Source organism: Vicugna pacos, unplaced genomic scaffold (assembly GCF_048564905.1).
Source record: "Vicugna pacos unplaced genomic scaffold, VicPac4 scaffold_19, whole genome shotgun sequence".
NCBI lineage: Eukaryota > Metazoa > Chordata > Mammalia > Artiodactyla > Camelidae > Vicugna > Vicugna pacos.
Window position 1 is genome coordinate 28,636,208 of NW_027328740.1, and position 27,577 is coordinate 28,663,784.

General features: G+C 42.4%; 1 protein-coding gene across 1 annotated transcript in view; it reads right to left on the minus strand.

Annotated features, from left to right (window-relative positions):
• Positions 1-10,331: 10,331 nt before the first annotated feature.
• LOC140693107 (trafficking protein particle complex subunit 9-like) overlaps positions 10,332-27,577 on the minus strand; it is a 101,785-nt gene continuing 84,539 nt past the window's right edge. Inside the window, exons 12-13 of the mRNA XM_072957170.1 lie at positions 12,663-12,876; positions 10,332-10,543 (exon numbers count right to left, since the gene is read on the minus strand). Coding sequence (XP_072813271.1) covers positions 10,524-10,543; positions 12,663-12,876 — 234 coding nt within the window. The 3' untranslated portion in view covers positions 10,332-10,523. The remainder of the gene's footprint in view (positions 10,544-12,662; positions 12,877-27,577) is intronic.

A 27,577-nucleotide genomic window follows, 5' to 3' on the forward strand; every position in this document is an offset into this window, starting at 1 on the left:
GCTCAGCTGAGGACCAGACATCTCCCTCGAGGGGAGGAGAGGGAGGGGGCAAGGGGGCACCTCTCATCCTGCACGTGGTGTAAGGCACCACGATGAGCCGCCAGGGGCCTCCGCAGTCCGTCCATTGCTTCGGGCTGCACTGAGCGGCTGGTAACGGTTGAGATTTTCATGTAGAGCTGCGTGTATGCTGGAACAATTGCTCAGTTCATTTAAACTAGTGGCTAGCAGAGCACGTTGGAGAACACATTTGTTCTCACCTTCTAGCCAGGGACCCTCCCGCCAGGTTTCTGTCCTGCTGTTCATTTCCACATTATTTCCCAAGACTTCCGGAACAAATGTAAGAAGCCTGATGCTCAAATGCTTTTCCGTGTGATTCCCCCCTTGTTCTTTGTAGGAACAGCAAATTGCCTAGAGAACATTGGACAAAATGCCAACACCCCATTTTTTTAAGTGTCTGAGATTTGGTGTTAGGAAATAAAAGAAATTTCCAGGAACACCCTTAAGAAACATTATTTCTTTCAAATGTGATTTGGAAAAGCAAAGGAAAATACATTTTATAGCACAGCTTTTAAGACAGCTGAAGAGGCAGTAAGTTCCCATAATGTAACTTCCAACAATTCTTTATATTTCTCTTGGAATTTCCTTGGTTCTTGATGTAAATTTTTAATAATTAATATCAGCTTTCTATTCTTTCGCTTCCTGTAGTTGTAGAATTAATGTGAAAATAGCTCTTTGTGTCACTGATGAAGCCTCCTGGTCAGACTTCTAGCTAAACAGCTTGTGTACATTTTGGTGGCAGGTGTGCTAAATAGTAGTTTTCAGGCACATGAGGGATGCCCATCACACCATCACTGCGGGAGCCTATTTCTCACCCACGACCAGGTGAGAACCTCCTTTCTTCCGCCGCCTCACCCAGGCCCCCATATTCTGATTCTTTCTCACGACCCATTTTCATAAATTTCAGCCCTGCACCAGCAGAGGAAGTCTTGGTTTCTCAAAGACCAGGAAATTAGTTCTAGGTTTTCTGTTAAAGGACAGTGTATAAAATCAGGCACTTTGATATGTCTTTTGAGGTCTCAGGATCCCTGCATTTAAAACAAGAACTTGAGTTACAATACTATTCTCTTCCACTTTTGAAATTCTAAAGCTCCACACAATAGCTTTTTTTAATTGCTAAAATTTTTCTAGACTATATTTTTCGAAGATTCACAAATATCTGTTAATTTATATTTAAAAATGTTATATTTAAGAAATGGAATATTTACATTTAAATAGGAATTTAAGTCAAGAAATGTTTGATACTGAATGTTTACTATGAATTCAAGTATGTAAGCTTGATGTCTGTGGTACTGTCGATAAAACACAAAATTTGAGAGTTGTTGGTTAAAGTTTATCTGGGGCAAAATGAGGACCAGATTCCAGGTGACAGCATCTCAGAGAGCTTGCAGGAACTGCTCTGAAGATGAGGGGGAGCTCAGAATTATATAAGATTACAGTGAAGGGGGACGTGCGGTCCAGTACACGGTTAGGCAGAGGCTGCTGCTAGTCAAGGAGCAGGTGTCTCTGTTAATGATTTTAGTGCTTTTCTAGATAGGAAGAGATGCAAGAATTTGGGCTCATAAAATTTCCTGAAAATGTCTAACTATCTGAAGACTTTTCTGCCCATTTTCCCAGAGCACAGAGCGCCCCATTCCTGATGTTTAGAGGGTGTTGGAGGTCAGCAGCTGCAGTGGCTCATGACTAAAGCAAATCAGAGGCAGATGACAAGTGCCAATTTTTAGTTGACAATATGTATATATTGTAGGAAAAAATGTTACTTTCCAACCCTACCCGTACTCTAGTTTTAGTTAGAGATCAACGGATTACTGTGTTAGATGACTTAGGTCAGACGAGAGGGCGACGGATTCGTCTCGTGAGCCGGCCGGTGCTCTATGTCAGCCTCCTTGATCACATTCAATTTCCTTTCTCTTCAAATAGCATGCTTCTGATTTTGTGAAGTTTAGAGCCTGTCCTGTGCACATGGGGTCTGGAGATGGCCCTGTTCCTGTGGTCTTTGTTTATTCTGTGAATTATGGTGTGAAACTTTATGTGCCCAAGCTTCATCATAACTTCAAATTTAAAGGATTTAAATATGGGAGATGGATGCCAAGTTCTGGGAATAGATTTTCAGGATAACAGCCAGGATTGGTAAAAAGTAGGGAGAATGGATACAGCCTTCAAAAAAGAAATGCTATTTTACAATTTCTGGCAGAAAAATTAAAAGGCTTGTTGGGATTCTATCAGGAATGTTTAATTGGTAGACTTGTCTCCCATTTTCACGAAACAAAATAATTTTATTATTTGTTCAGGGCCTACTATCTGGCAATGAGGTAGCCCCTTTGCATATAGTTTTATCATTTAATCTCTACAAAGAATCCTAGGAGAACACACGTGTCACAGGTGAGGGAACCAAGAACATCCAGGGTATGTGACAGGAAGGCAGATGGGCTGGAGGGCTTACCCTCCTTCAGGCTGAGACAGAGACACCAAGGCTTATTGACAAGCATGTTGCTGAAGTGGTTTACTTAATACTTTGCTTCCTTCATGAAGTGGACCCCTTGAAATTGTTTATGTCTGGCTTATCTTCCCCTCTCTCTTCTACCTCAGGACTTCTCATAAGTAGAATGAATTCGGCCTCAACTTATTCAGTAAAACCAGAAAATATAAAATTAGGCCACACAAATGTCTGATTAGTCCTTGTAATTCAGTAATTCCTAAAATTCCTAGAAACGCAAGGAAGGTGTGTTACCTCGGGGACTGAGTGCATTTGAAGAGTGAGAAATGTAGTGTGATCTGGTAAAGGCATAGGCTCTATAGACAAAGATCCGGGTTTGGATCCTGGCTCCACCATGTACTGGAAACATGACCATCCAGAGCCTCAGTTTCTTCATGTGTTGAATGGGCTGATGGAGCTCACCTCCAAGCAGTCAGGTCAAAATGAGATGGTACGAGTGACTCTCAGGCAGAATGCTTGACATAGTGCTAGTTACTCTTGCTGCTTTATAATGTCTTCTTAGGTAATTCTGTTGTCCATTGGCTTGCGAATACCTCCTCATTTGGTTTAAGAAAAATAGCATGCCTTAAGAATTTTAAAATAAGGAATGAAGATTTGCTGAATACTGCTGGGTGTATTTTTATAGTTCATTTATTAAAAAAAAAGTAGGAGTTCTCTAAACAGAATTTATTCAGTGTGCCTTGAATATGATTCAGTTAAATATGATTTTCCTTTAAATTCTTTTCAGAAATTTTCTGTGATATTTTTATTGAATAGTAGTTGAAATTTTCTGAGGAGGGGTTACATTTTAAAAAGTTTATTCTAGTAACAATTGATACATTAAATAAATGATTCATATCCCTGGACAGCGTAAAGCCCTGTTTTTTTTTAATATATAAAATTTTGGGGGATAGTTCTATGACATTTTATTGGGCAGAAGTATTTCCCATTTCCATTTTACAGGCAGAGAAGATGAGTCACACGATACTCATTATACAAGAGCAGCAGAGGTTGATTAATTTGGGCAGAAGAGGAAAAGTGTGTGGAGAAAAAATCCTTGCTTCTCAAACTGGACACATTCTGTGGTGCTGTGCAGCTGAAACGGTTTTGAATTTGTTTCTGGGTTGTCCTAGATTTCGGCCCATGTGCCTGGAAAGGTCTCTCAGGGAAACATGCTAATTTAAGAAGTTTGTCATTCTAAATGCTCTTAAGAGGATTAAACAAATTCCACAGCAAATAAATGAACATGTTTGGAAGGTTTCCCACCCTCATGTAATTTCCAGAAAACAGACAGTATTCACTTGCTAAACCAAACACACAGGTATATTAATGAGCCTGACTCACATGACTGGACAGCAAGGAGGGAGCCTCATCTATTGGGTGAGTTCTGCTGCAAGAACCGCACCTGAAGGTTTAATTAGTATTTATTTCCAGCGAGTGCTGCTCCAGCCTTTTTCTCCCCAATGTAAGAAAGCGCCCTCCTTGCCTGGCCGTTAGTGTGCAGAGCCCCGCGGCTACAACACTCCCCTGATCATCAGGAGGCTGATGGAGCCAGTTTGGTTAGAAACGTTTAGCTACACTCGCAGCGGGGATCATCAGTCACTTCTGTGTGTTGACCTCCATGTGCAGGGGAGAAAATCGAGTTTTGCTGGCGACAAACGCTAATTGACCACCAGTTGTTTCAGAGGGACTGTGATGTTGAAAACTGGAGTCCCTTTCATTTTTATATGTTGGATGCAGACAAACTGCACGGCGACACCCCCACTGTAAGTACACCCACCAGGGAGGGGGTCGGAATTTGGATCTGCACGTATTCAGATCCTGGCACTGGTCAGCTTACTGTGTTCTCGCTGGGTTTGGGAGACTGTTTCCATAGTGATTGATTTGGTTTCCAATAAATTTGCACAGCCGTCTCCTTCAGTCGAGTTCTGATGAGTTCAGTTGGGAGGGGCTTGTGAAATTGGGGCAGGCAGAGAGGTGCAATGAAGACTAGACACCATCTGGTTTCCTCTCATTTTTTATGGGCCCAAAAATGGTTGTCTTGTTTTCTTTTCCCCTCCATCCACCCCTTCAGGTCAGGGAGTCATCTTCAAGAATATCTTCCTAAAATATAAAGTAATGAAGACGGCAGTGTGTCTCTTTGGTTGATTTCATTTGACTTGGGTTCATTATTAAAGATTTTCTGATGAGGATTTTATGAGCTCTTAAAAGCTGGAAGAGCAGCACAACCAAGGAGAGAAAGTCAGAGAAACGAGTCAGTGGCCACTGTGAGGTCTGGGGGATGAGGGCAGGAGGTGGGGCAGAGGCAGAACCGTGGCCACCCCTGCAGCCCTGAAGGCAACGTGCGCATGTAAAGCCAGCGTCTCTTGTCACCATGTGTTCTAACAGGACTCCCACTAAAAGAATGCTTGGAGATTTGGGGAGGCCTTACCCTTTACCCTCTAGTCAAACATCTTTAATGCTGACTGTATTTATTCAAGATGACACAGAGATCACCTGCAGAGCTTGAGGGAGCGGTGCTTGCTTCCTGTCTTGCCCGCCCCAGGCTCACTCATCAGACACCTGATTCTTGCAGGCACTGCAGTGCCCGTGGGGGGAGTTCTGCTCCTGGGGGTCTCTGCTCCTGTGGTGGGAGCTCTGCTCCTCAGGCAGCTGGGCACTGGAGTGCTAACATTGGAGCCGGTCACACCAGCGCTGATCCCTCTCCACGTGATGAGCCCTTTGTGTAAATAGTAGAGGTGGGATCCAGAGTCTTCCTGTGTCTACAGAGTTCTCCAGTAAAGCCAACTTGGAGGAAAGAAAGAAAATGCCTACTGTTTCAAGACTGTGTCCTAAGGGTTTAAAGCTCACTGTGGAGCACACGTGAGATCTCATCCAGTAAATACTCTGGGGTCTTGACTCTTACTTGTCATGAATTTGGCATTCTCATAATGTTATTTCTCTTATAATATGTCTAAGCAATCATTTTTGTGTGATGGTTATATGTGCATAAATGTCCTGAAGAAACTGTTGTGGATGGAATTGTGGGCATCAGTGATACCACAAGGGCTGGTGGCCCTGGGGGCTGCCCGAGCTCCACACCATTTGTTACCAGCAGTCTTTCAGATTGCATCTTATTCTAGAGCTCACCGGGGCTCCCATCTCTCACTATGTGTCTTGAGAGAATATTTGTTCAGGAGGGAGGGGACAGGATGCTTCCAAGTCTGCGTTCTGGGGTTCCCTGTCTAAAGGTGGCACTGGCACAAATCCTTTATTCATGGAGTAATGAAGCCCCACAATCTCGTGGCTAATTGGGCCTCCCTGTCCTTCTTCATGTGAGAAGCCGGAGGGCATGGGTTAGGCCCCCAAACCTGTTTATGGTGAGCTTTCAGCCCTATCACACCACCTGGGTTGTCCCGTTTCAGTCACATGACTTTGATTTTTGCAGGCAGGTGTGACTCCTGGACAGTGACTGGGACTTCCAGGTTTCCCCTACAGTAGGAACACTGAAGAAATTTCAACCCGTAAGGTGTGTTTGGGGGCCTCGAGGACAAGTAGGGACCCACAGACAGATATCTGGATGAGTGGCGATCAGGCCCGAGTCTTGGAAGGACAGAGATTCCATTACTGTTGTAACAGTGAACTTAAGGGAGGAATTCGGGAAGGTCTGATGCAATTGAGATTAAAAGTATTATCTGGCTTTTTTTGTTAGCAGTAGTGGTTTTTAACCCTTAGACCCATTCCCGCTTTTATAAGAAATATTTTGTAACCTTTCTTTTTTGGTGCCTGGAATTGAACATCATAGAAAATGTAACCTAAGTATAAATATGATAAACAAATAGACAGGTAGATGGAAAGATGGGGTACCTCAATTCTTATATTATGGGTTATTTTATATTTATGCAAATTAGTGACCACTCAGGACAAAAGGCACATACAAAGGAAGTCACTTCTAATAAATTATTTTTCCAAGCCTTACCTAACTGGGAAACAAGTGGCTTCACAATGTTAGAGCACCTCCCAGGTCCCCGGGGAATTCTCCTTGTCACAGTTACACTTGCTGATGGTGTCCTGTGCCAAGTGCAAGCACATGCAGTTCAGAAGCTGCCCGAAGCCCGACTCCAGGGATTCCTTCTCCGTCGCAGCTGTGAGGGAGCCTTGCCTTTCCTGACCACAACCACAGAGGCGATTTTAACTCTCTGAAAACTGCCATACAATTGTATACCACAACCCCCACAAGATATGTTGAATAAAGTAGAAAACTTTAAGTGCCTCCTTTACGATAGAAATAGGATATAAAATAAATCATGATTTAAAAAATTCTAGTGCCCGAATAAGTGCTACATTACACTGGATGCATTATTACGTTAGATAACTTCATTACTGCTTTCCATACCACATCTTCTAGTTAGATTTTATTTATCTTTTTTTTCCTAAAGAAAAAAAATCATATGATGCATTCTTGTGTCAGAGGTGACGAGCAGAGAGCAAGTGTAAAACCAGAAATCGTGATGCTGGTCAGTCTAATATCAGCTCCGTCACTGCACAGATCGTCTTAACTCATTTTACTGCACTTTTTGGAATTACCTTCTCACTTGGAAAAACCCCTGTGTCAGTTAGATTTGTTAGTAAAACAGTACTTTTTCTTACTTAGTGCATCAGTGATGTTTTCAAGATGATAAAAAATTTTGCCCATTGCATTTAAACAGTTGCTTGTTCTTGTAATTCATGGCTCATGGTCTCGTATTTGTCACAAGTGGAGAACTGTGTTTTCTGTGTGCAAATTCTCATTGCTTTGGTGACTCAGGGACACGTGTCCTTACTGGATGGAGTATGACAGCAGTTGTTTGCATTCTCTCCCTAAATCTGGAGTCCTGTGTTATGATTCCTGTTAACTTAAAAATTATGAATATTGTTATTTACCTAAATAGCTAACATCGCACCAGTGATGCATATCAAATTGGTCCAACTAGGAATTCCAACATTAAGTGAGATAGTAATTTCACAACCCACTATTCCAAAAATTTGGATTGATGGTTCAATTATACCAGGGACATTACCTGTTTAATTGAATCAATCATTGCTTTCTTCAATAAAAGTTTCCATTCCATCTGCTCTTTTGGTTTATTGTTCCTCAATGTTTTGTTTGCTTTCTTTCCCAAATATATATGATTTTGGCTTTTGTCATTGAAAATCCTTGCTGGTTTTGCTACCTCATGCTGGAGAGGAAGCCTTGTGACTGTTTTATAGTCACTGGTTTCATGGTTGTATGAGTGCTTAATGTCACCTTGCAGGGGTGTACAGAACTAATGAAGTGTGTACATAAAAGGCTTAGTCTACACTGAGTGCAGGGTTAGTGTGAGCAGCTCATGTCATCAGTAACATACTTAATCCATTACAATCATCCTCTGTTAATCAGTGTTATCATTCTAACGTCTCCAGGAGAGGAAATGTAGTATTCTAAATGCAAATCTTTGCCACTCTTTTAGTCAATTCAAAACCTTTAAAGCTTTGCTGTAATAGGACTGTGTGCCTGCTATTCCTACTTCTGCTCCTGACCCAGGACGCGGTCTCCACGGCTGATGATCCACGAGAGACACTGGATTCTTGGTCCCATGGCTCTGTGTGTTCTGGGACATCTGGGGACTTCAGCACTGTTTTAGGGGCTTTGGGTCCCACCTCTTCATAGCATTGCTGAGATGAGATCTGTGGTTTCACCCTCTTTCTTGAGTGTACGGTTCATTTTTTCTAGAACCAACACACACCACCGTGGCAACACTGCTTTGACCATGTGCTGGGACAGCGAATGCTTGTCAGTTCTTGGGTTTAAATTTTCTGTTCTAATTTCTAAAATGGGGTCTATTGACAGATACACTCCATGTAAACAGAAGCTCTGTGGGGTTTTCAGCAACTTCTAAGAGCATAAATATTCCTGAAGCAGCTAATCTTCCTCCCAACAAGTGAGGAGCAAGCCAGCAAGTCATTGGTGACTGTGACGGCCAAGCTGTGCAACCCAGGCTGCTCACTGAGGAGCAAGGAGAAAATTTTAAAAACCTACTTCCATGCTGTCTTTCACAGAATCTCAGAGATGAACGTTTTAATATCTAAAGAGAGGTGATTTCTTAAAATAAATTTTTTATTTTTTTCCTTTTTCAGTTTTATTAGGTAGAATTATTACAGTTCAACTTCACATACACATATTGCATGTAAGTACATATATTGAGTGTATTGCATTTTTTAGTTTACATATATGTACTAATTACTCTTTCTAAGAACAGATTAGATCTTTAGATTTTTAAAATTACAGTTACCAGAGGAATAAGGACATTTACAAAAGAATAATAAACAGAATATAGTAATCCAATCACAAAGGACAGTCAGATGTGCTTACATATATTCAAAAAATCAAAATAATATTTAGTTCATTTATGGTCTTATTATTATTGCTACTAATTGTAGATTCCCCATAAATGAAGTCATATTTCATTTTTGTTTCTCTTTTCACCCCACTTCACTTAGAATGACGGTCTTCAGGTCCATCATGTTGCTGCAAATGGCATCTTTTATGGCTGAGTAGTATTCCATTGTATATACGTATCAGCTCCTCTTTATCCAGTCATGTGCTGATGGACATTTCTGTTGTTTACATGTTCCTTGTTCTATGTCCCTTCTGGCAACAATTACGGATTTTAAATATTTTCCACCTTAAAATCCTTCCTGAAGGAGATGTGGTAACTGGAATCAAAAACAGTTACAGCACAGGGTTGTGTGTGATGGGCCCTGGGGGCTTGGTAGAAAGGTTGGCAGTAAGGATTTCAGATTCTTATCAAATGATTCCTCCTCTTGTAGCCCTGCTGACCGCCTCTCTCACGGCCTGCCCTACAAGTCTGACAAGTCCCTTCAATGAATCCTACTGTATTGTGCACATATTTTGTCCAATTGGTTTCATCCAGCAGGAACCTTAAGTGAGGCACCCAAGCTCCTGTGTTGCTTTCTTCCATCAGCCCTTAACTTCCTTGGGAGCCAGGACTGTCTCATTGCCCCAAGGATCCCTAATGCCTAGTGAGATGCCTGATACAGCTGGTATTTAACGAGCACATGGGTCAAATGGAAAAACCTGATTAAAAGAAAGGCCCTCATTTTTCAGACATGCCTACTTGAGTACAAAGGGTAAAATGACATGTCTTTTTGGATTTGCTGTCAAATACTTCAACAAAGGACAAATAAAAGAATAAAGGTCTGAATAAAGGAAATATGGAAAAGTTTGTGAATTCCTTAATCTGGGTGATGGGCTTATTGTACTATACTTACTGATGTATACTTAAGTTAGTTTATAGTTTTACTGTCGTTAGCTGAATAGCAAGTATCAATACGTATTAACTGAAATCCTTAAAACTGACCAAACTTACCCCACACAAAATCCTTAATAACCTAGTTGTCTGTCTTATGGAAATCTTTTCCCACAAAGACAGAAAAAAAGGGAAAGGCAGATCCGTGCAGTATTTCCACGTTGTCAAAAGACCAAAGGCCAACACAAAAGAAGAGATTGTAGAAAAGATAAAGAGGCTGAAATCAATGTCCGGAAAATCTAGCTAAGTTTCCAAAATGGCCCAACTTAACTAACCACAGCACTGCCGCATCAAGAATGGGGCAAATAGCACCTAGTGGATTTTTTTTTAATAAATAAATAATGATCCAGTTCCTACCACGGGCAATTATGATAAGACAGAGTATAAGTTCTAACAACAAATAGTGTTCAAATCATAATTTCTACTTGATTCAAACTGTTTCTACTATAAATTTTGAATCTTTTTATTCTTTAGACAGATTTGTGGCATATGACCTACTGATAAAATTTTCAACTGGCTTGTATTAAAAAAGGTCACCATAGTGAGAGTTTATTTCATCAACTATTCCTTTTTGGGAAATCCATGTGCCTTGTCACTCTCTTTCATAAGATTTCCTGTGGAAAATTCAATCCTTCATTCAGGAAAAGGCTGAGCAATATATCTCACGGAAAACCGTCATAAACTGCAACACAAGAAAATGAAAATGACACTGAGCATCCCGTTAAGCCGGCAGACACACACAGCACACTGCTGTGTTCCCGCCTCGACTTTCTGTAACCAGCAGGGAAAATTTGCATTTCAAGAACAGACATAAACAATTTTCAGGACCTGAGCACACAATTTCCCTTTCAGGATTTAGTGAGCTTCCATTTAATTCTTTGAGAAATGTTTAAAACAACAGAACAACAGCTGAGATAGTGTTTAAAGTAACTTTCATGCCAGTGAAAATAAAGCCAACCGATAGTTAGCATTTTTACTTTATTTCATCTCACTCTCTTACTTTACCTCCCCAACCTCCTCCACAAAATGATGGTGAACATCCCCTCCTGGGTCAGAAGGCTAAGTAGGAAATACCAATCACATTGAGGTGTGCTTTGTTGTTTTATTTTTCAAAACAAACAAGTTTCATTCATGTGATTTAGTAAGATCAGAAACAAATTCTACTCAATAAATGGTAGCCAAAACGTGTCATCATAGCTGCTCATCAGGTTTGGCCCCACGTTACACACTTTTACATGGACATGTGCCATGTGCTGTCATGGGAAACGGTAAGTGGGGACAGGGCCTCTGCTCTCACAGGGCACACAGTCTGGTGGGGGAGGCGGTGTTCAATCATTGCCCTTTTTTTTAATGTACTTACAAATTATGGGAAATGCTACTTAAAAAGAACAAAATGAGTCAATGAAAGTGAAAAATACAAGGACAGTATTTAGGCTGAGGGAAGACAGGGAACCTCTTTGAAGAGCTGACACTCCAGTGAGACCCAAAGGACAAATCCGGTGCTGCAGGTGAAGGGCAGGGACACACTGATAAAGGGCTGATATCCAGAATATACCAAAATTTTTTAAACTCAACAGGAATGATGAATAACCTGATTAAAAAATGAGCAAATTGCCTGAACACACATCCCATCAAAGAAGAAATCTAGATGCCAAAGAAGCCTAAGGAAAGATGCTCCACAGCATCTGTCATCAAGGGGATGCAGAGTGAAACAGCGAGATACCACTGCACACCTGTCAGAACTGCCAAAATGCAGAACACTGACAGCACCGAATGCTGGTGAGGATGTGGAGCATCAGGAATTCTAATGCATTGTTGGTGGGAATGTAAAATGGCCCAGATACTTAGGAAGGCGGTCTGGCATTTTGTTGCAAAACTAGACGTACTTCTAACATATGATCCAGCAAGTGTGCTCCTTGGTGTTTACTCGACGAAATGGAAACTTATGTCCACACACAAATCTGCATACAGATGTTAATAGCAGCTTTATTCATACTCAACAGAATTCAGAAGCAACTAAGCTCTTCTTCAGTAGGTGAATGGATAAATAAACTGTGGTCCAGCCAGAAAATGGACTATTATTTGGTGCTAAAATGAAATGAGTTATCAAGGCATGGAAGGACATGGAGGAACCTTAAATGCATATTACTAAGTGAAAGAAGCCAATCTGGGAAGATTCTGCAACTGTCTGATTCCAACTGTATGGTGTTCTGGGAAAGGGAAAACCACAGAGACTAAAAGATCAGTGGCTGTCAGAGGCTAGAGGGGAAGGAGCAATGAATGAGTTGCAGCACGGAGCATTTTAAGGTCATTAAGACAGACGACTCTGTATGATGCTGTGATGGTGGATACATGTCATTGTACATCTGTCCAAACCCACAGAGTGCACACCACCAAGTGTAAATCCTAGTATCAATTATGGGCTCTGGATGATGATGACGTGTCAGTGTAGGTTCTCCCATTGTCACAAATGTACACTCTGGTGCAGGTGTCAATATTGAGGAGGCTGTGGGGACAAACTGCAGTTCATACACCTAATTCAGCCCCAGCCACCGCTGTTAATAAAGCTCTGTGGGTGTGTGGACTGTCCGGCTGTTCTGGCATCTGAACAGCAGAGCTGAGCAGCAGCACCAGAGATCAGGAGGTTTGCAGACCCTGAAATATTTACCCGCAAGCTCTTGACAGAAAAAGTCTGCTGAGCCTTGTTCTAAATGAGTAAAAATTCACCCTAATGAGACAGGACAGCAGGGCCCAATCCAGGCATGGTTAATTGTACTGAAGCAATATTTTAGTTCCAACACCTTTGCTGAAGTCCTGCAGGTCCAGCGACAGAATGTAGCCAGGAAGCGTCTGCAGGAGGAGGCGGTAGCAGGCCTTCCAGCCAGGCTCCGGGATGCCGGGGGCCGCGCGCTGCATGGGGGCCTCCCGCTTGAAGAAGGTGGACTTGCAGTGGAAGCCGATCAACTCATAGAGCTCGGAGAGGAGGCAGCACTGCTGAATTCTCTCCTCGGAATACTGAAGCACAGGGAGAAAAGCAACAAGCATCTGAATGAAACACGTAAGTGAAAAAAGCCCGTAAATATATTTTCCCTTAAAACAGAGACCCGATGACACAGGAAGGAAGAGGAAGGCTGACTCAGTGCACTGACGGGACCGGATGCAGAAACGCAGGGAAGAAGCGCTGTGCAGACGCTCCAGACCCCCTCCGGGCCCCACCTCTCCGCGTTCCGCCTGTCCTTTAACTAGAAAAGCCCGTATTCCCTGAAATAGAGGAATCTGCTACATAAACATGGGACACAGAGAAGGGAAAGAGGAAAAGGAAGGGAAAGTAAAGGAACAACAGTTCATCTAGAGCCTAGTGTCTGGGCGGGATTTTCACCAAACACGCAACTTCTCAAAGCACAGAGCACACAGAGAGAGGTTGACAGAGTGACTGCGACTTTTGCTCCTTAAGCACCAGATACCTGCCAGCACACGCTGCGCCCGTTACTGAATCATTACGATCATCTCAGAAACTATTACTACCCCAGCTCACAGGCAAGGAAATCTGAAACTCGGGGAGGAATTATTATCATCCTGGACAAATTCCCACAGCTCAGAAGTGTCAAAGCCTCCGGCAGACCCTGGACTAAAATGCTCCTCATCACCACGGGCCCTGAGCCTCAGGCTCATGGCCACATCAGGTCAGCACGGGCCCAGAGCACGAGTCTGTGGGACAGGGAATGCTCCCACTCGAAGTGCCAGGTCAAGGCCCTCAGGAACTTATGAAATGAAACCAAATCCCCAAACTCATTTCCAACCCACTGCCCTGTCAGGGAGGACTGCTCGGCACGTCTGCCCTGTCACCTGTGCACAAGCTGAGCAAGGGGCACAGACAGTGATGTGACGTCCCAGTGGAAGTGGCTCGGAGACCACTTCATCATAGGACAGATTCTCCCGGCTTCCAACGTTAACTTTCCATTCCATTTCCAACTGGAAAGTAAGTTTAGACTTGTTTTCCTCTCTTAGAAACAAAGAGACTGGTAACATCAGCGGGAAACTCAAGACGGAGGAAGAGTCTCCTGACCATTTGGTAGGATAGGCTGGGGAGGGAACAGAGACAGGTATCAGAAAGTCCTGTGTTCCAGTCCAAAGTCTGCACGTCACTCACTTTGACGGTTTCCATTTTAATACATATGATAAAATCTGATTATGACTGTTGGGAAAACTAAATGAAATAACATGCCACTAGCATAGGTGTAAAATCCTCCATGAGTGTTCCAGAAATGGTCGTGACCGTGGTTAGTTACTGTCTGCCAAGTCTTGTGTTCTAAGCTCACATCACCCAACCAGAGATGTGCCAGAGAATGCCTCACCAGCCAGCAGCCTTCTCCAACTTGGAAACTCACAGTGTCTGAAGAACAGGCAGTGGCGGATGCTTTGGGGCACTCTGGAGGTAGCAATCCAGTGATGACTTTAAAAAGCAGGGGAGAATTTAGGGGACCATACAGTTCAAATACAGAGTACTCATTACATGTCTACAAATATTCATGTCTAGCCATGATGACTCAGAGAGGAAATACATATTCAAACGTATATCATTTTCCCACATAAGTGCATTAAAACAATTTGGAAAGAGTGTAACTTTCTTCTCTAGATCACACAGCGGGGATTACAAGGTTTGTACTGACAGCCCTACTTGTAAATCATCTGCAAACGTAACTGGGTCCACTATCAGTCATCATCATTCAAAGGGAAGGATAGAAAAAATCAAAGCCAAGCTAATACGCTCCAGTCTTTTGTTTGGTTACGATGTCACAGAGGAGATGGACAGCTCAATAAGGAACCACTCTGCCGTGATTACGGAGCCCGGGGAGCGGGATGGGCGGCAAGATGTATGAGGAAGCTGCAAGTGTGCCCGTGCTTATAGGCAGGTACCCAATGTCACCTTGACAACGTGTGAAATGTTTATGCCCATGTCCTCATAACCTGACATGTATTAAAGAGAAATGGAAACATATAAACGTCCAATAAACTTGGTGGATACACCGTCCAAAGAGCAAAGTCACAGTTTGACAACTGGCCATCCCGGTACCTTGGGAATCATTCTTGGAGAACCTTAAAAACCACTCCTCTGTCCTCAAGAAGTGCTGCCTTTTTGTCCTATCTTTGGCTCAGGGATACCGCACGTTCAAGGGAACTTCAATGTCTGCACAGATTTGACTGCCTTTCTCCAGGTTCACTTGTCCATTCTGAAGAGGCCTGAGTTAAGTCAAAATTCCATAAGATTAATTACCTCCAGTGACAACTCAACGAACCTGCAATTACAAGCCAACTGAACAGGACTGTCCTCAGCTAAAAATCTCACCCACCCTTCACTGCTTTCTTAAACTCCTCTCCTGGCTAATTGCAACAGACTAACACCACCCTCCACCAAGTTCCCCAACTAAGTCAAAGAGAAAGTAAGGTCCATAAAAGAGGAGACAACTGCATAATTACCTCTGAATTCCTAGCATATAATAATGTCAATAAATAGAACTATGATTATGGCTTCTTTCCTTTAAAACCTTTCTGATTATTTAAATGATATCATGGAAGGGAGGTGTTTGGGTCCAGTATCTTGACCCAGAAGACTCTGGGGGCCTTTTACAGAATGGCTGTCCACTGATTCATTCAAAACTCACCTTCTCTTTCCGGGAGGAGCTGTGATTATCTGCCAGGAGTTTGTTTTCTCTCTCATGCCAGAAAAGCTTTAAACTAAATCCTTACTTTGGATATGTTATTTTTCCCAGCTTCCAAAAAATTTACTTTCCTTACTTCCTTGCCTTGAGGAATGCTTTTATTATTTTCTTTCTAATTCACCCTTTTATAAAGCAGGATTCTCAGGATGCGCTTGGCCTTACATAAGAACAGCCATCCAAATCCCAGTGTGAGAGGCCTCAGGCTCACCTCCTGCCCTCCTGCCAGGGCAACTGAAACACAGTTCAGGAGCCAACCGGCACCCCAGGGCTTCTAAGGCTCACGTATCTCCCAGAATCCCTGCTTTCTGGTTTGTCTTAGCTTCTGAGAATTTCCCCTCACTTTCTTGACAAATAGCTGTGCAGCTTGAAAGATGAGGAAGGAAGGTTTTTTTCTTAATCAGCATTTTAAGGAACTTATGTAATGAAGGTTTTCACGAGTTTATAGAACCTCCATTGCCGAGACAGAAAACACACTAGATATTTTCTAAATTTAGCTATCATGTGCATTTTTTCTTTACTTTGGTTTTCTTAACTGCTTATAGACATTTTTTAATTAAAAAAAAAATAAGGCCCCAAATAGTATAGAAAATTGAAGGGGCAAACAAAATTAAAGGGCAAAGACAGAAAATGAAAAGTACTCTACAAAGTTAATAGAGTAAATACACTATGGATCAGATCAGCAATTCTCAGTAAGAGCTAATTGAAACCTGACCATTAGGTAAAACGTCTCTCCTGTCAGGAGATGGCCAACAGAAAATAGAATTAAATCAACAAACAAAAATTCGAACTCTGGTGAGGTATAGAAGTCTACCAGCTAAATGTGTCTTCTTCTGGAAAAGAGGGAGACTCACCAGCTCTTTTCTGTGGAGCTTGAGCCCACGGGAGGTCAGTGAAGTGAGCTCTGTAAGTACCCAATTAGCAAAGTGAGAGATGAATAAAGAGATGTGAGCTTTGATGACAGAGATGATACTACTATTCACGTGTCCTGTAAAGTATGTCTTCACGTTCAGTGATCAATACCTCGGCATCCTCAGGGATTGAGATTATAGGAAAATGCACAGCCCGGGCCCAGACCTCTTCTGTGATTGTGACAATGCACTTAGATATCTCAAGGGCTCCTCCAATTCCACCTGCAAAGAGCTGACTTCACGGTGCTCCTCCCATAGCCGTCCTTCCCAGGGCACCTGGTCGGGGGACAAGGTCTCCCTGCCTCTCCCAGCTCAGGCCCATCACTCACAGATGTGACAGGACCTCTCCTTCAGGGACCAATTTCCTCAGTCAATGAGTTCCACCACCCACACCTGTCCTACCAGGTACTCACTGGCACTCCCTCAGCACCGACTCTGTGCTGGGGACCACGCTGCACACTGTGCACACATTATCTCACTGGATCTACACAGCAGTCCTGGGAGGTCGGTACATCACTGTTTCAATTGATTAGATAAATTGTTTCACTTCCTTGAGTGTGTCATCCAAAGTGACACGGCTACTCAGCCACAAACCTGGGACTGAAAATCACTTGAAAATTGAACACTGCTACATCTCGCAGCCACCCTACTCTGACTCATCACATCACCTCCTGCCGAGCCTTCTAAATGTTTCTAAGCATTCTATAAGACAAAAGGGATGTACGAGAGCACCACACTCCCCTACTAAAAATCTGTCAATGACGGTCCACTGCTCTTAGGAGAAAGCCCCACTGGGCCTGAGCACAGCTCAACGGCCTGGCATCCTCGTTCCTGCGCTGCAGCGCCGCCTCACCCTCCACGCAGCTCTACACGTGCAGTGTCCAGGACAGGGATGCTGACTTCGTATAACCCGGGGCTCGTCTCACTCAAACAATGATCACCCTCTTCAGTGGTCACCTACTTCAATGCTGACTCTCAGAAAAATATTTTCTCTGGATGAATCAAAATCTTTTTCCTTACAACTTCCCATCATTGATAACGAGCTCCCCCCAAAAGAAAGAAGACTTAATCCTCAGTCTCCTTATCTGTAAAGTGCGAATAACAAGGAAATATGAGAGGTTTTAATAGAAATATTATTCATGTGAGGCTGAGGGACAATTCCCAACATACAGTAAGCACTCAATATATGCTTACTTAATATTAATAAGAATAGATTCCATTCCAGCAACCTTAAAACAATGCTTAATGGCTTTGTCGAAAAGACTACCGACAAACTGTTGGACGAACCGTTTTGAGCAGATCAGCACAAGCGTACTGGGAGAGGTAAGCGGGGACTCCAGTTACAGCTGCAGCCACCCAGCACTACGGGGCAGGAGCAGTTGCTCAAACTCTTACTTGTTGCTTGAGCATTTAGTTGTAGTTACTGAATAAAGACAGGTATTATTTAGTCAAAACTCCTGAAACATAAATCTTCAAAGATTGATGCAAATTATGTTTCAAGTACAACACTCTCACTGGAAATTATTTAAAAAATGATAGTTTAAGCTCCTCCGCACATCAAAAGGGCATTTTCTTAATATAACTGACTATATATACTGAAAGGATTGTTTAAAAGGAATTAAGATGAAGCCTTACTGAATAAGCTCTCAGTATCATCTACAAAAACCCCACCGAAAGGTCTCATTTCTCACTTCCACATAGGTGTTCAGGTGGCTTAACCTGGGTCTTGGTTTCTTATGACACGGGGGTGGGAAGAATTGTGGATAGATTAATGTAGCAAATATAAACCTAGGGTATTTGCTGTGTAGGAATCCTAGAAATAAATAAATTGATATATATTCCCACTCTTAGGAATCTCAGCCTTTCCATTTACAACAGCATTAAAAATAAAATGAGAGATACATTTAACAAAATTTTACAAGATTTGTACACTGAATATTTTGAAGTATCACCAAAAAATATTTAAAAGATATACATATATGGAAGGCATCCCACGTTCATGGAATGATAGACAATATTGTTAAAAATGTTAAGACTCCCCTAAGTGATCTACAAATTTAATGAAATCCCTATCAAAATTCCAGCTGACTTCGTTGCAAAAATTGAAAAACTGATCCAAAATTTCATATTGAAATGCAAGGGACCCAGGTCAGACTAAACAATCTTGGAAAAGAAGACAAAGTTGGAGGACTCACTCAAAGTTGGAGGACTCACTGCAAATCTATAGCACTCAAGTCATTATGGTTCTGTCATAAGTTTGGATTCAGAAATCTATGAGACATAACAAAAAATCCAGTGGGGAAACTTACATTTACAGTCACTTTTCCAGAAATGTGCCAACAACACTCCATTGAAAGTATAGTCTATTCAACAAATGGCGCAGAGACACCTGGGTATCTGAAGGCAAAAGAATGAATCTGGAATTTGGACCCCCGTATTTTATATAACAAATTAATATTAATTCAAAATGGATCACAGACAGAAACGTAAAAACTAAATGTATAAACTTTCTAAAAGAAGACAGTATAAATCTTTGTGGTCATAGGATAGGCTATGGCTTCCTAGATACAATACCAATAGCACAAGTGATAAAACAAAACAGATAAAATGGACTTCATCAAATGAAAATCATTTGTTACAAAGGACATCATTAAGAAAGTGAAATGAAAGGGGAAGGGGGTAGCTCAAGTGATAGACTGCATGCTTAGGAAGAAAAATAAAATGAATAAATCTTATTAACTCCCCCTAAAAAATTGTTTTAATGTTTAAAAAAAGTAAAGTGAAATGACAATCTGCAGAATAGGAGAAAAATCTTGCAAAGCATATATCTAATAAGAGACTAGTATCCAGGATATAAAACAAATGCTTACAAATGAACAATACAAAGACAATCGACCCAATTTTTAAATTTGCCAAGGATTTAAATAGATACACAATTGGCCAATAAGCATCTGAAAAGATGCTCAGCATCACTAGCGAAATCAAAATCAAAATGAGATCTCATTTTAAACTCACTAGGATGGTTATAATCAAAACATGGACAATAACAAGTGTCAGTCAGGAGGCAGAGAAATGGGAACCCTCAATATGCAGCCGTTGGAAAGGGGCAATGGTGCAGCTTCTTTGGAAAAGCCCGATGTTTCCTCAAAAGGTTAGAGTTATGTGGCTGAGCAAGTCTACTCCTACATGTAGAGTCATCCTTCAGTGTCCTCGGGGGGTTGGTTTCAGGAACACCCCACCCTGGATACCATAATCCAAGGATGTTCGAGTCTCTTTACAATCAGCCATCTGGATCCATGAAGTGGAAACTACAGATATGGTGGGCCAACTGTACAGCCAACAGAATGGAAAAGTATTCTCACAAAAACTTGCACATCAATATTCATAGCAGTATCATTTAGAGTAGCCAAGAGTTACTAACAATATCCATCCATCAATGAATGGATAAACAAAATTATCAAGAATAGTCCCACAAACTTTTGGTAATTTCATCTTTGACATAGGAGGTGAGAACATACAATGGAGTAAAGACAGCCTCTTCAGCAAATGGTGCAGGGAAAACTGCACAGCTGCATATAAATCAATGAAGTTAGACTACTCCCTCACAATATACAAAAAAATGAATTCAAAATGGCTTAAAGAATTAAACATGTAGACAAGACACTATAAACCTCTTAGAAGAAGACATAGGCAAAACATCTGACATATAATTCAACAATGTTTTCCTAGAGCAGTCTACTCAAGCAATAGAAATACAAGCAAAAATATACAAGTGGGTTCTAATTAAACTTACAAGCTTTTGCACAGAAAAGGAAACAAAAAGTAAAACAAAAAGACAACCTATGGAATGGGAGAAAATAGTTGCAATAAATGACAGTGACAAGGGATTAATTCCCAGAATATGTAAACAGCATTTACACTTGATAAAAAAGAAAAACAAACAATTCAATCCAAAAATGGGCAGAATACCTAAAGAAACATTTCTCCAATGAAGACATGCAAATGGCCAATAGGCACATGAAAAAATGCTCAATATCATTATCAGAGAAATGCAAATCAAAACTGCAATCAAGTATCACCTCTCACCTGTCAGAATAGCCATGATTCAGAAGTTCACAGACAGTAAATTCTGGAGAGGCTGCGGAGAATTGGGAACCCTCCTACACTGTGGTGGGAATGCAGTTTGGTGGAGCCATTGTGGAAAAATGTATAGAGGTTTCTCAGTAGACAACCTTGACCTCCCATATGACCCAGCAATCCCACTCCTGGACATATATCCATAAGGAACCGTAATTCAAAAAGACACTTTCACCCCAATGTTCACAGCAGCACTGTTTACAATAGCAAGACATGGAAACAACCTAAATGTCCACTGACTGACGACTGGATAAAGAGGTTGTAGTATATTTGTCCAATAGACTACTATTCAGCCATAAAATAATAATAAATTAATGCCATTTGCAGCAACATGAATGGACCTGGAGAATGTCATTCTAAGTGAAATAAGCCACAAAGAGAAAGAAAAATACCATATGAGATCGCTTACATGTGGAATCTAAAAAAACAAAAACAAAAACAAAAACAAAAAACAAAGAAACAAAAAGATAAACTAATCTACAGAACAGAAACAGACACAGAGACATAGAAACCAAACTATGGTTACCAGAGGGGAGAGGGTGTGGAAGGAATAAATTGGGAGTTAAAGATTTGCAGATACTGAGTATGTAAAGAATAAACAGCAAGTTTATACTGTATAGAACAGGAGAATATATTTAATATCTTATACTAACTTATGTTTGAAAAGAATATGAAAATGAATACAGGTATGTTCCTATTTAACTGAAGTGATGTGATGTACACAAGAAATTGACACAACATTATAAACTGGCTAGATTTCAATGAAAATATTTTTAAATAGACCAAAAACGAAAAAAAAGGAAAAGGATATTATCAAGCAAAAAGAATAAAGTACTGATGCAGGCTACAACATGGATGAACCTTGAAACTTTATGCTAAAATCAGCCCGTCACAAAAGGGCAAATAGTCCCCTTTAAGGTGAAATGTATCTAAGAGTTTATTGTACTACTCCTGTAAATTTTCCGGAGATTTGAAGTCTATCAATATCAAAATAAAATGTATTATTCATTAAAAACATAAAACGCTTCGTCACAGGAGGGCTTTAATTATTATATGCAGAAATGTATGTAAAGCACTTGGAACAACAATTTTCGCGTCCACACACAGTCACTGCTGTCACTGCCACTCGGAGTTTGGTGCCAGCGCTGATGAGAGCTGCCTCCACTCGCTCCCCTGCAGACAGTAGTGAGGGCCTGAGCTCTGACAGGCAGGGTTTGCGTGAACCTGGGTCAGACAAAGCCACGTCCCAGATTCTGCGTTACCCAACTTTCTTATACAAACTGCAGCATGTAATGTAAATACGCTAGAGGGATGTATCTTACAACACCGGGAATACACACAATGTTTTACAGCAACTATAAATGGGGCATCTATTGTACACCTGAAACATATATTATATTTTAAATCAGCTATGTCTTTATGAAAAATTAAAAAATAATTTAAAAATGTTATCACTTTAATATTGAAATCGGTTTTTAAGTAACTACTAAACAGCTTAGAATGTATAAAAGAATTTAAGTGTGCTGTTTGTTTACATATTTATTTACTTTCAGCCTCCTGCTAAAAGAGAAATTGAACAATTTTTAAAACACAGCTTAACAACCATAACAACAAAAAGGCAAAACTGAGAGTGAAGGGAAAATGGAGATTCAATACTTAAATGAAACCAGGGGAAGATAAAGTCATAAAAATGGATTCCATGAAGTCAGGGCAAGTGTTAAAGGCCGACTAGAAATTCAGCTGTAAGATTCTTGGCAGCTAAAGCAAAATGAAAAAGATGATGGGGCAGGTGGTAGAGCGTGTGCTTAGCGTGCACGGGGTTCTGGGTTCAAGCCCCAGGGCCTCCACTAACAGATAAATACACCTAATTACCTACCCCCCAAAAGAGCCCCAAAGAAAAGAAAAAGAGAAATTTCTTTCCAAAAAACACCTGATTTTAAATTTGAATTAAATACTTACAAAAAAAGAAAAATAGAAAAGATGAGTGACACTGTGAACGAAAAGCCCAGCTGGGATAATAATCTAAGTCACAAATCTAAGTGTGTTAAGTGTCGGTTTACTGATCTAAGTTTTGCTGGGCTAACTCGTAAATCTGAAGTTCAGTGTCAGTTTACGGGGCTAACAAGCTAACTCGTAAATCCAAGGTCAACAATTGTCAGTAATGTGATCTGTTCCAAATTGATAAGCTTCAGTGTACTGATTCCTTGCTTTTGTTGTTTGAGTTATTGGCTAATACCTCCATACTTGTAATTAACCACATAAAACCTCATGTGCAAGTCTTGGAGGTGCTCAGAGCTTCGGAAGAGAAGCCCCTCTGAGCCCGCCGGCGTAATAGATCTCAGTGCTCCAACCCTCTGAGTGGTGCTTGTTTCTTGGCTGGCCTGTTGCTTCCGTAACAACGCAAGCGATAATGCCCATGAGATAAATCTGCGGTGGCTGCTGGCAGGTCCCCATGTCTCACGTGGGAAATTCTGAAACATCCTTCTCACCACTCAGTCATCCTCAGCCCACACCACACCTCCCGCTGTTAAATGCAGGAGCACATAGAGGGCCCGGCCTTTGCTGTCTCTGTGTCATCAGAGTGAGACAGGATGGAAGGGGGCAGAGCACAGCCATTCAAGGAAGGCCACAGCAATTAACATCAAAATGGTGAAGGATTCAAACCCCAATAGGCCTTGAGGCTCAGGATGAAGAGATTTAACTTCTAGCAGATCTTGAGCTTCATTATACACCCATTGTAATAGTAACATGGTGAATAACACTGCCCCAGGCAACATGGCAGTCCCAAAGCTAGCCATAAAATGTCAAAAGGTGGGAAATGGCCATCTCCCTGGGAATCCCAGCCCCTTGCCCTAAGGCTGGTCCTTCTACATATTAGCATATGAAACCACCAAGCCCAAGAAACAAGCAACACAGTGCCACCTCGCGGTGACCACTCTCTCTCCCTCTTCGGAGAAGGCCCACACTCTGTAGGTGGAGTGTGTACCTACTTTTAATCTGAGCATCAAACCCCCACACCTCGTGACATTTCTCTTGCCTATCAATGTATCTCTCTGAATAAATCTACCTTTACTCAACACTGGCTAGCTCTTGAATTCTTTACTGCAGGAAGCCAAGGAACAAAATCTGGTGGGGCACATCCCAGGGGCACAACCAAAGCCTGGGACACAGCCCTTCTCATGCCCCTCATATTTTCTCTTGTATCAACAGGACTGGGTTGTGAAGGGAGCTCTGAGGCCCCAGCTAAGGGACAGAAGCAGCCCCCAGGGCTCCAATTAGCGGGCAGCCTCTCCCCCATCAGGGGCCTGGGGTCTGCCCGGTTCTCTGTGTTTTTTTGTTCTGCTGACTCCCCAGCCAGAGAGCGTTCTCCTTAGGCCTGGCTCCACAAAACCCTTCTCTCCACAATACAAGCACATCATGTCACAATCCTCTTGTTCAACCATAAAATGTTCAGCCCACTTTTTCCTTCCCCAGTTAAGTACCTAAAAGTCCTCCCTCCCATCCCACCAATTCTTTCTTAGTGAGAACTCAGCACTCCCCGCACACTATCTTGAACCCTGGTGCCTTGCTGGCTGGGACCGAGATGTTTCAGTCTCAAACAGCCTGAGTCCTTTCTCTTTCCCCTTTCTAACTTAAAAAGGCCTTCCTGAGTCTCCCACCCCTCTGATTCTGAACGTCAGAAAATGCTGAGGTTACAGTCACTATGTGAATACCTCCAAGGTTTTGGCTAGGTTTCCTTTGCAAGATCTTCATTTAGGAGCTGCATCAAGAAGTTTAAAGAGGCTATTCTTACATCTGAGCGGAGGAGCCTGCAAGAAATTTAAATGGCTTTGAAGAGAGAGTTAACCAGGGACAGAGAGGTCGCAGGTCTTAGTCAAAAGTGTCATGAGGCAAAATGTTCTTCAAAGGCTCAGGGTGGCTTCTGAACATGGAGTCCTCAGGGAGGAGGTGACAGGCAGTGAGTAGGGTGAGTGACACAGGGTACTCTCCCCCAGCTGGGAAAGAATTGGATATATTCTACTTTTCCAATTTCTTACTACCTTTTTCTGTTATTGTCACATACAATTTCCTACGAATTAAGAATATCGATGTCAGTCATTTGGGCCAATTGGGAGAAGCTACACGATGCCATTCACAGGGCTGGGACATGACAGCCACACCAGTCTAGGTTGAAAGACCAGTGGGAATATTTCCATGGTAATCACGGGCATGCAGCAAACTCCCAGCTTCAATGACCTCCTCTCAAAGTTGGCGCCAATAAAACTACCAAGCAAAGTGCGTGATGATTATGGCCAACATCTGTTTATTAGTTAAGTGCCCGTGAGAGCTGTCGCTTAATGGGGAATGAGTACGATCAATGAGGCCCTGTCTACCTGGCCACACGCGCCCTGCCTTCCTGCCTTGGTGCAGCAGCAGAGTTTGTTAAGCTGAGATGAACGCCCCCAGAGCAGCCCGACGGGAAAGCTCCCAGCTCTGCACGGCGAGACGTGTTCCTTTCCTTCTCAGAGCTGATCACAGTTTGCTGCCGTCTGTTTTTATGTTTATCCCTTTTGTAACTGCCTCTCCTCCGGAGATTTTGCTCAAGCAGCACGGGGCCAGTTGTGTCTTGCGGCCTGCCGGATATTTTGGGCAGGGAAACAGCCGAGCCCACATCTGGCTCTGGTGCTGAACGGAGAAGGCACAAGTCCCAGGGGCCCATGCTGAACCGAGGCCCCTGCACCCAAAATTATGGTCTGACTTTGGGCAAATTATAGTCTTTTTTACCCTGAGATTCCTCATCTGTCTATGAAAATAACTGCCCATGGCACACAGAGTTACAAATATTTAAGGAAATCACCGAATTCACAACCTAGCCAAAGGGCTACCAGTGCATCCTCAACAGACAAATAATGCCTTTACGGCTCTGACACACGCGAAGTGTGGTGGCCGCACAAAGTGTACACTGCTAAGTGCCAGTGTGTTAAGTGCTTCATGTGTGCTATAATACTCTTTAGAACTTAACAACAATCCCAGGAAGAAACGAATATTATCATGCACATTTCACAGATTCACCAACAGGTTAAGAGTGGTTACATTCTAGTCCAAGGCGCTATGGTGAGGAAATGGCGATTTCAACGTGAATATGGCCCCAGGCCTGGGCTCCATCTCTGTCCCATCCACCTGACCACTTGCCTATGAAATCCACCTGTCCAATACCCAAGTTTGAAGCCGGCCAGCTCTTAAATGCAATGTGTGCCACAGTTTGTCTATGTTCCTTAATTACCATAAACAGTTCTTAGAAAACACTTCAGAAAGGAAAGTTGGACTCACGTCCCTTCCCACAAAGAAGAGGAATTCTGCCTTGCCTTCTCCTGTAACGTGCAGAAACCCTTCCCATTCACCACCGAATCCTTTTGTATGCTTCCTCCGTGTTCATGTTTGCACACGGCTTATTAAAGTAGAAGTTACCTGCAGTAATTCCATCTCGGTTCCTTTCCAAGGTTCCAGATTATCCATAATCAGGGTAATATTATAATTTTCTGTGAACGAAAATACTACAATGTGAATGAAAATACTGCAACCATGTCACTAAACAAAGAATGCTGAAACCAAGTCATCAGCGGCTGCCGCCACTCCCCCAGTGAAGACAGGCCTGCAGCCACTCACAACGGTGCCCTCTGAGCAGACTCAGAATAAGAAAGGACAGATTACTGGCCCTAGATAGCTAGGTGCTTGTCTAAAGAATATATTCAGTGAGCCCAAATGTTTGCGTCCTCCCATATATTGAAAAGCACTAAATTCTTGAACTTGAGATACCTGGCTTTCTTTAGATAACAAGCAATCTTTTATTGTTCCAACTACCTGGTCTTTGTTGTAAAGCTCCTATATAATCCTAGCTTCTCCCCTACTCTTGGTAGAAGTCCCTCAGAGTGATCTGAGAGGTAGTCATCCTGGGTCTAGCCCTCCCGACAAATAAAACATAACACTTAACTTTAGGCTGCACGTTTATTTCAATCAAGTCCCAGAATAGACACAACTCATCAATTCTGTAATGGAACACACTGGATCAGGAACCAAAAGCGAGTAGTAGTCCCGAAGAACTACGGCTCCCTCTTTCTTCCTGTCATTATACAATCCCACCAGAACTCATTACTTTGCTGTCTGCTCCTCTGGCAACCAAACTCATAAAAGAGTGAACTCAGAAGAGCACCATGCTGGGGAGAACCCCCCGCAGCAGCACTGCAGGCCGCCTGCCCTCCCGCACGCTCTGCTGGTCCCTAGTGTCCTCCGTGGAGACCAGGCCAACAGAGCTGTTCCCTACAGCTGCAAAGTCCCACATATTAAATAAAAGCATTTTATTTTATATGACATGTTACGTATATAACCATCTCTGAAAACAGCTTTGCCAGAAGCCCAAATCTTCAACATTAATCTGCAAAGGCAAACCCGGTCCCCAAGGGAAAAGAAGCCTTAAGACGATGCTAAGGCCTCCAAAGTCCTCTCCACAACCATCAACCAAACTGCCTGCAGGTCTGCAGCTGCAGGAGGCTACATGTCTGCTTTTAAAGCAACCCCTTCCTGCCCTCGGGAATTACAATGTCCCTCTATGCCCTTCTCAGGGTAAGAGCAGCCGTTGCAGAACCTTGCAGGGCAGCACTGACAGGACTGGACAAAGAGGATCAGAGCTAAACTAAGCCTTCTGATGACACGAGCTTGTCACTCTGTCACTTTACAGATGAAGATATATATATAGAGAGGTGGGGTGATATTGCTCAAAGTCACACAGCTAATAAGTGGCGAAGTATATAACTCTGCTCCTTCCTCCTGTGTGACACCCAACTGGGACACTCACAGGGTTCTCTCGTGCCTGCCTGAACAGTCTTTTCCTATCACTCATGACACACTAGAGTGTCTGAACTTAGCCTGCATTTGCAGCATATTTTCCCTCCAGTTTCTCAGGAATAAGGCCGT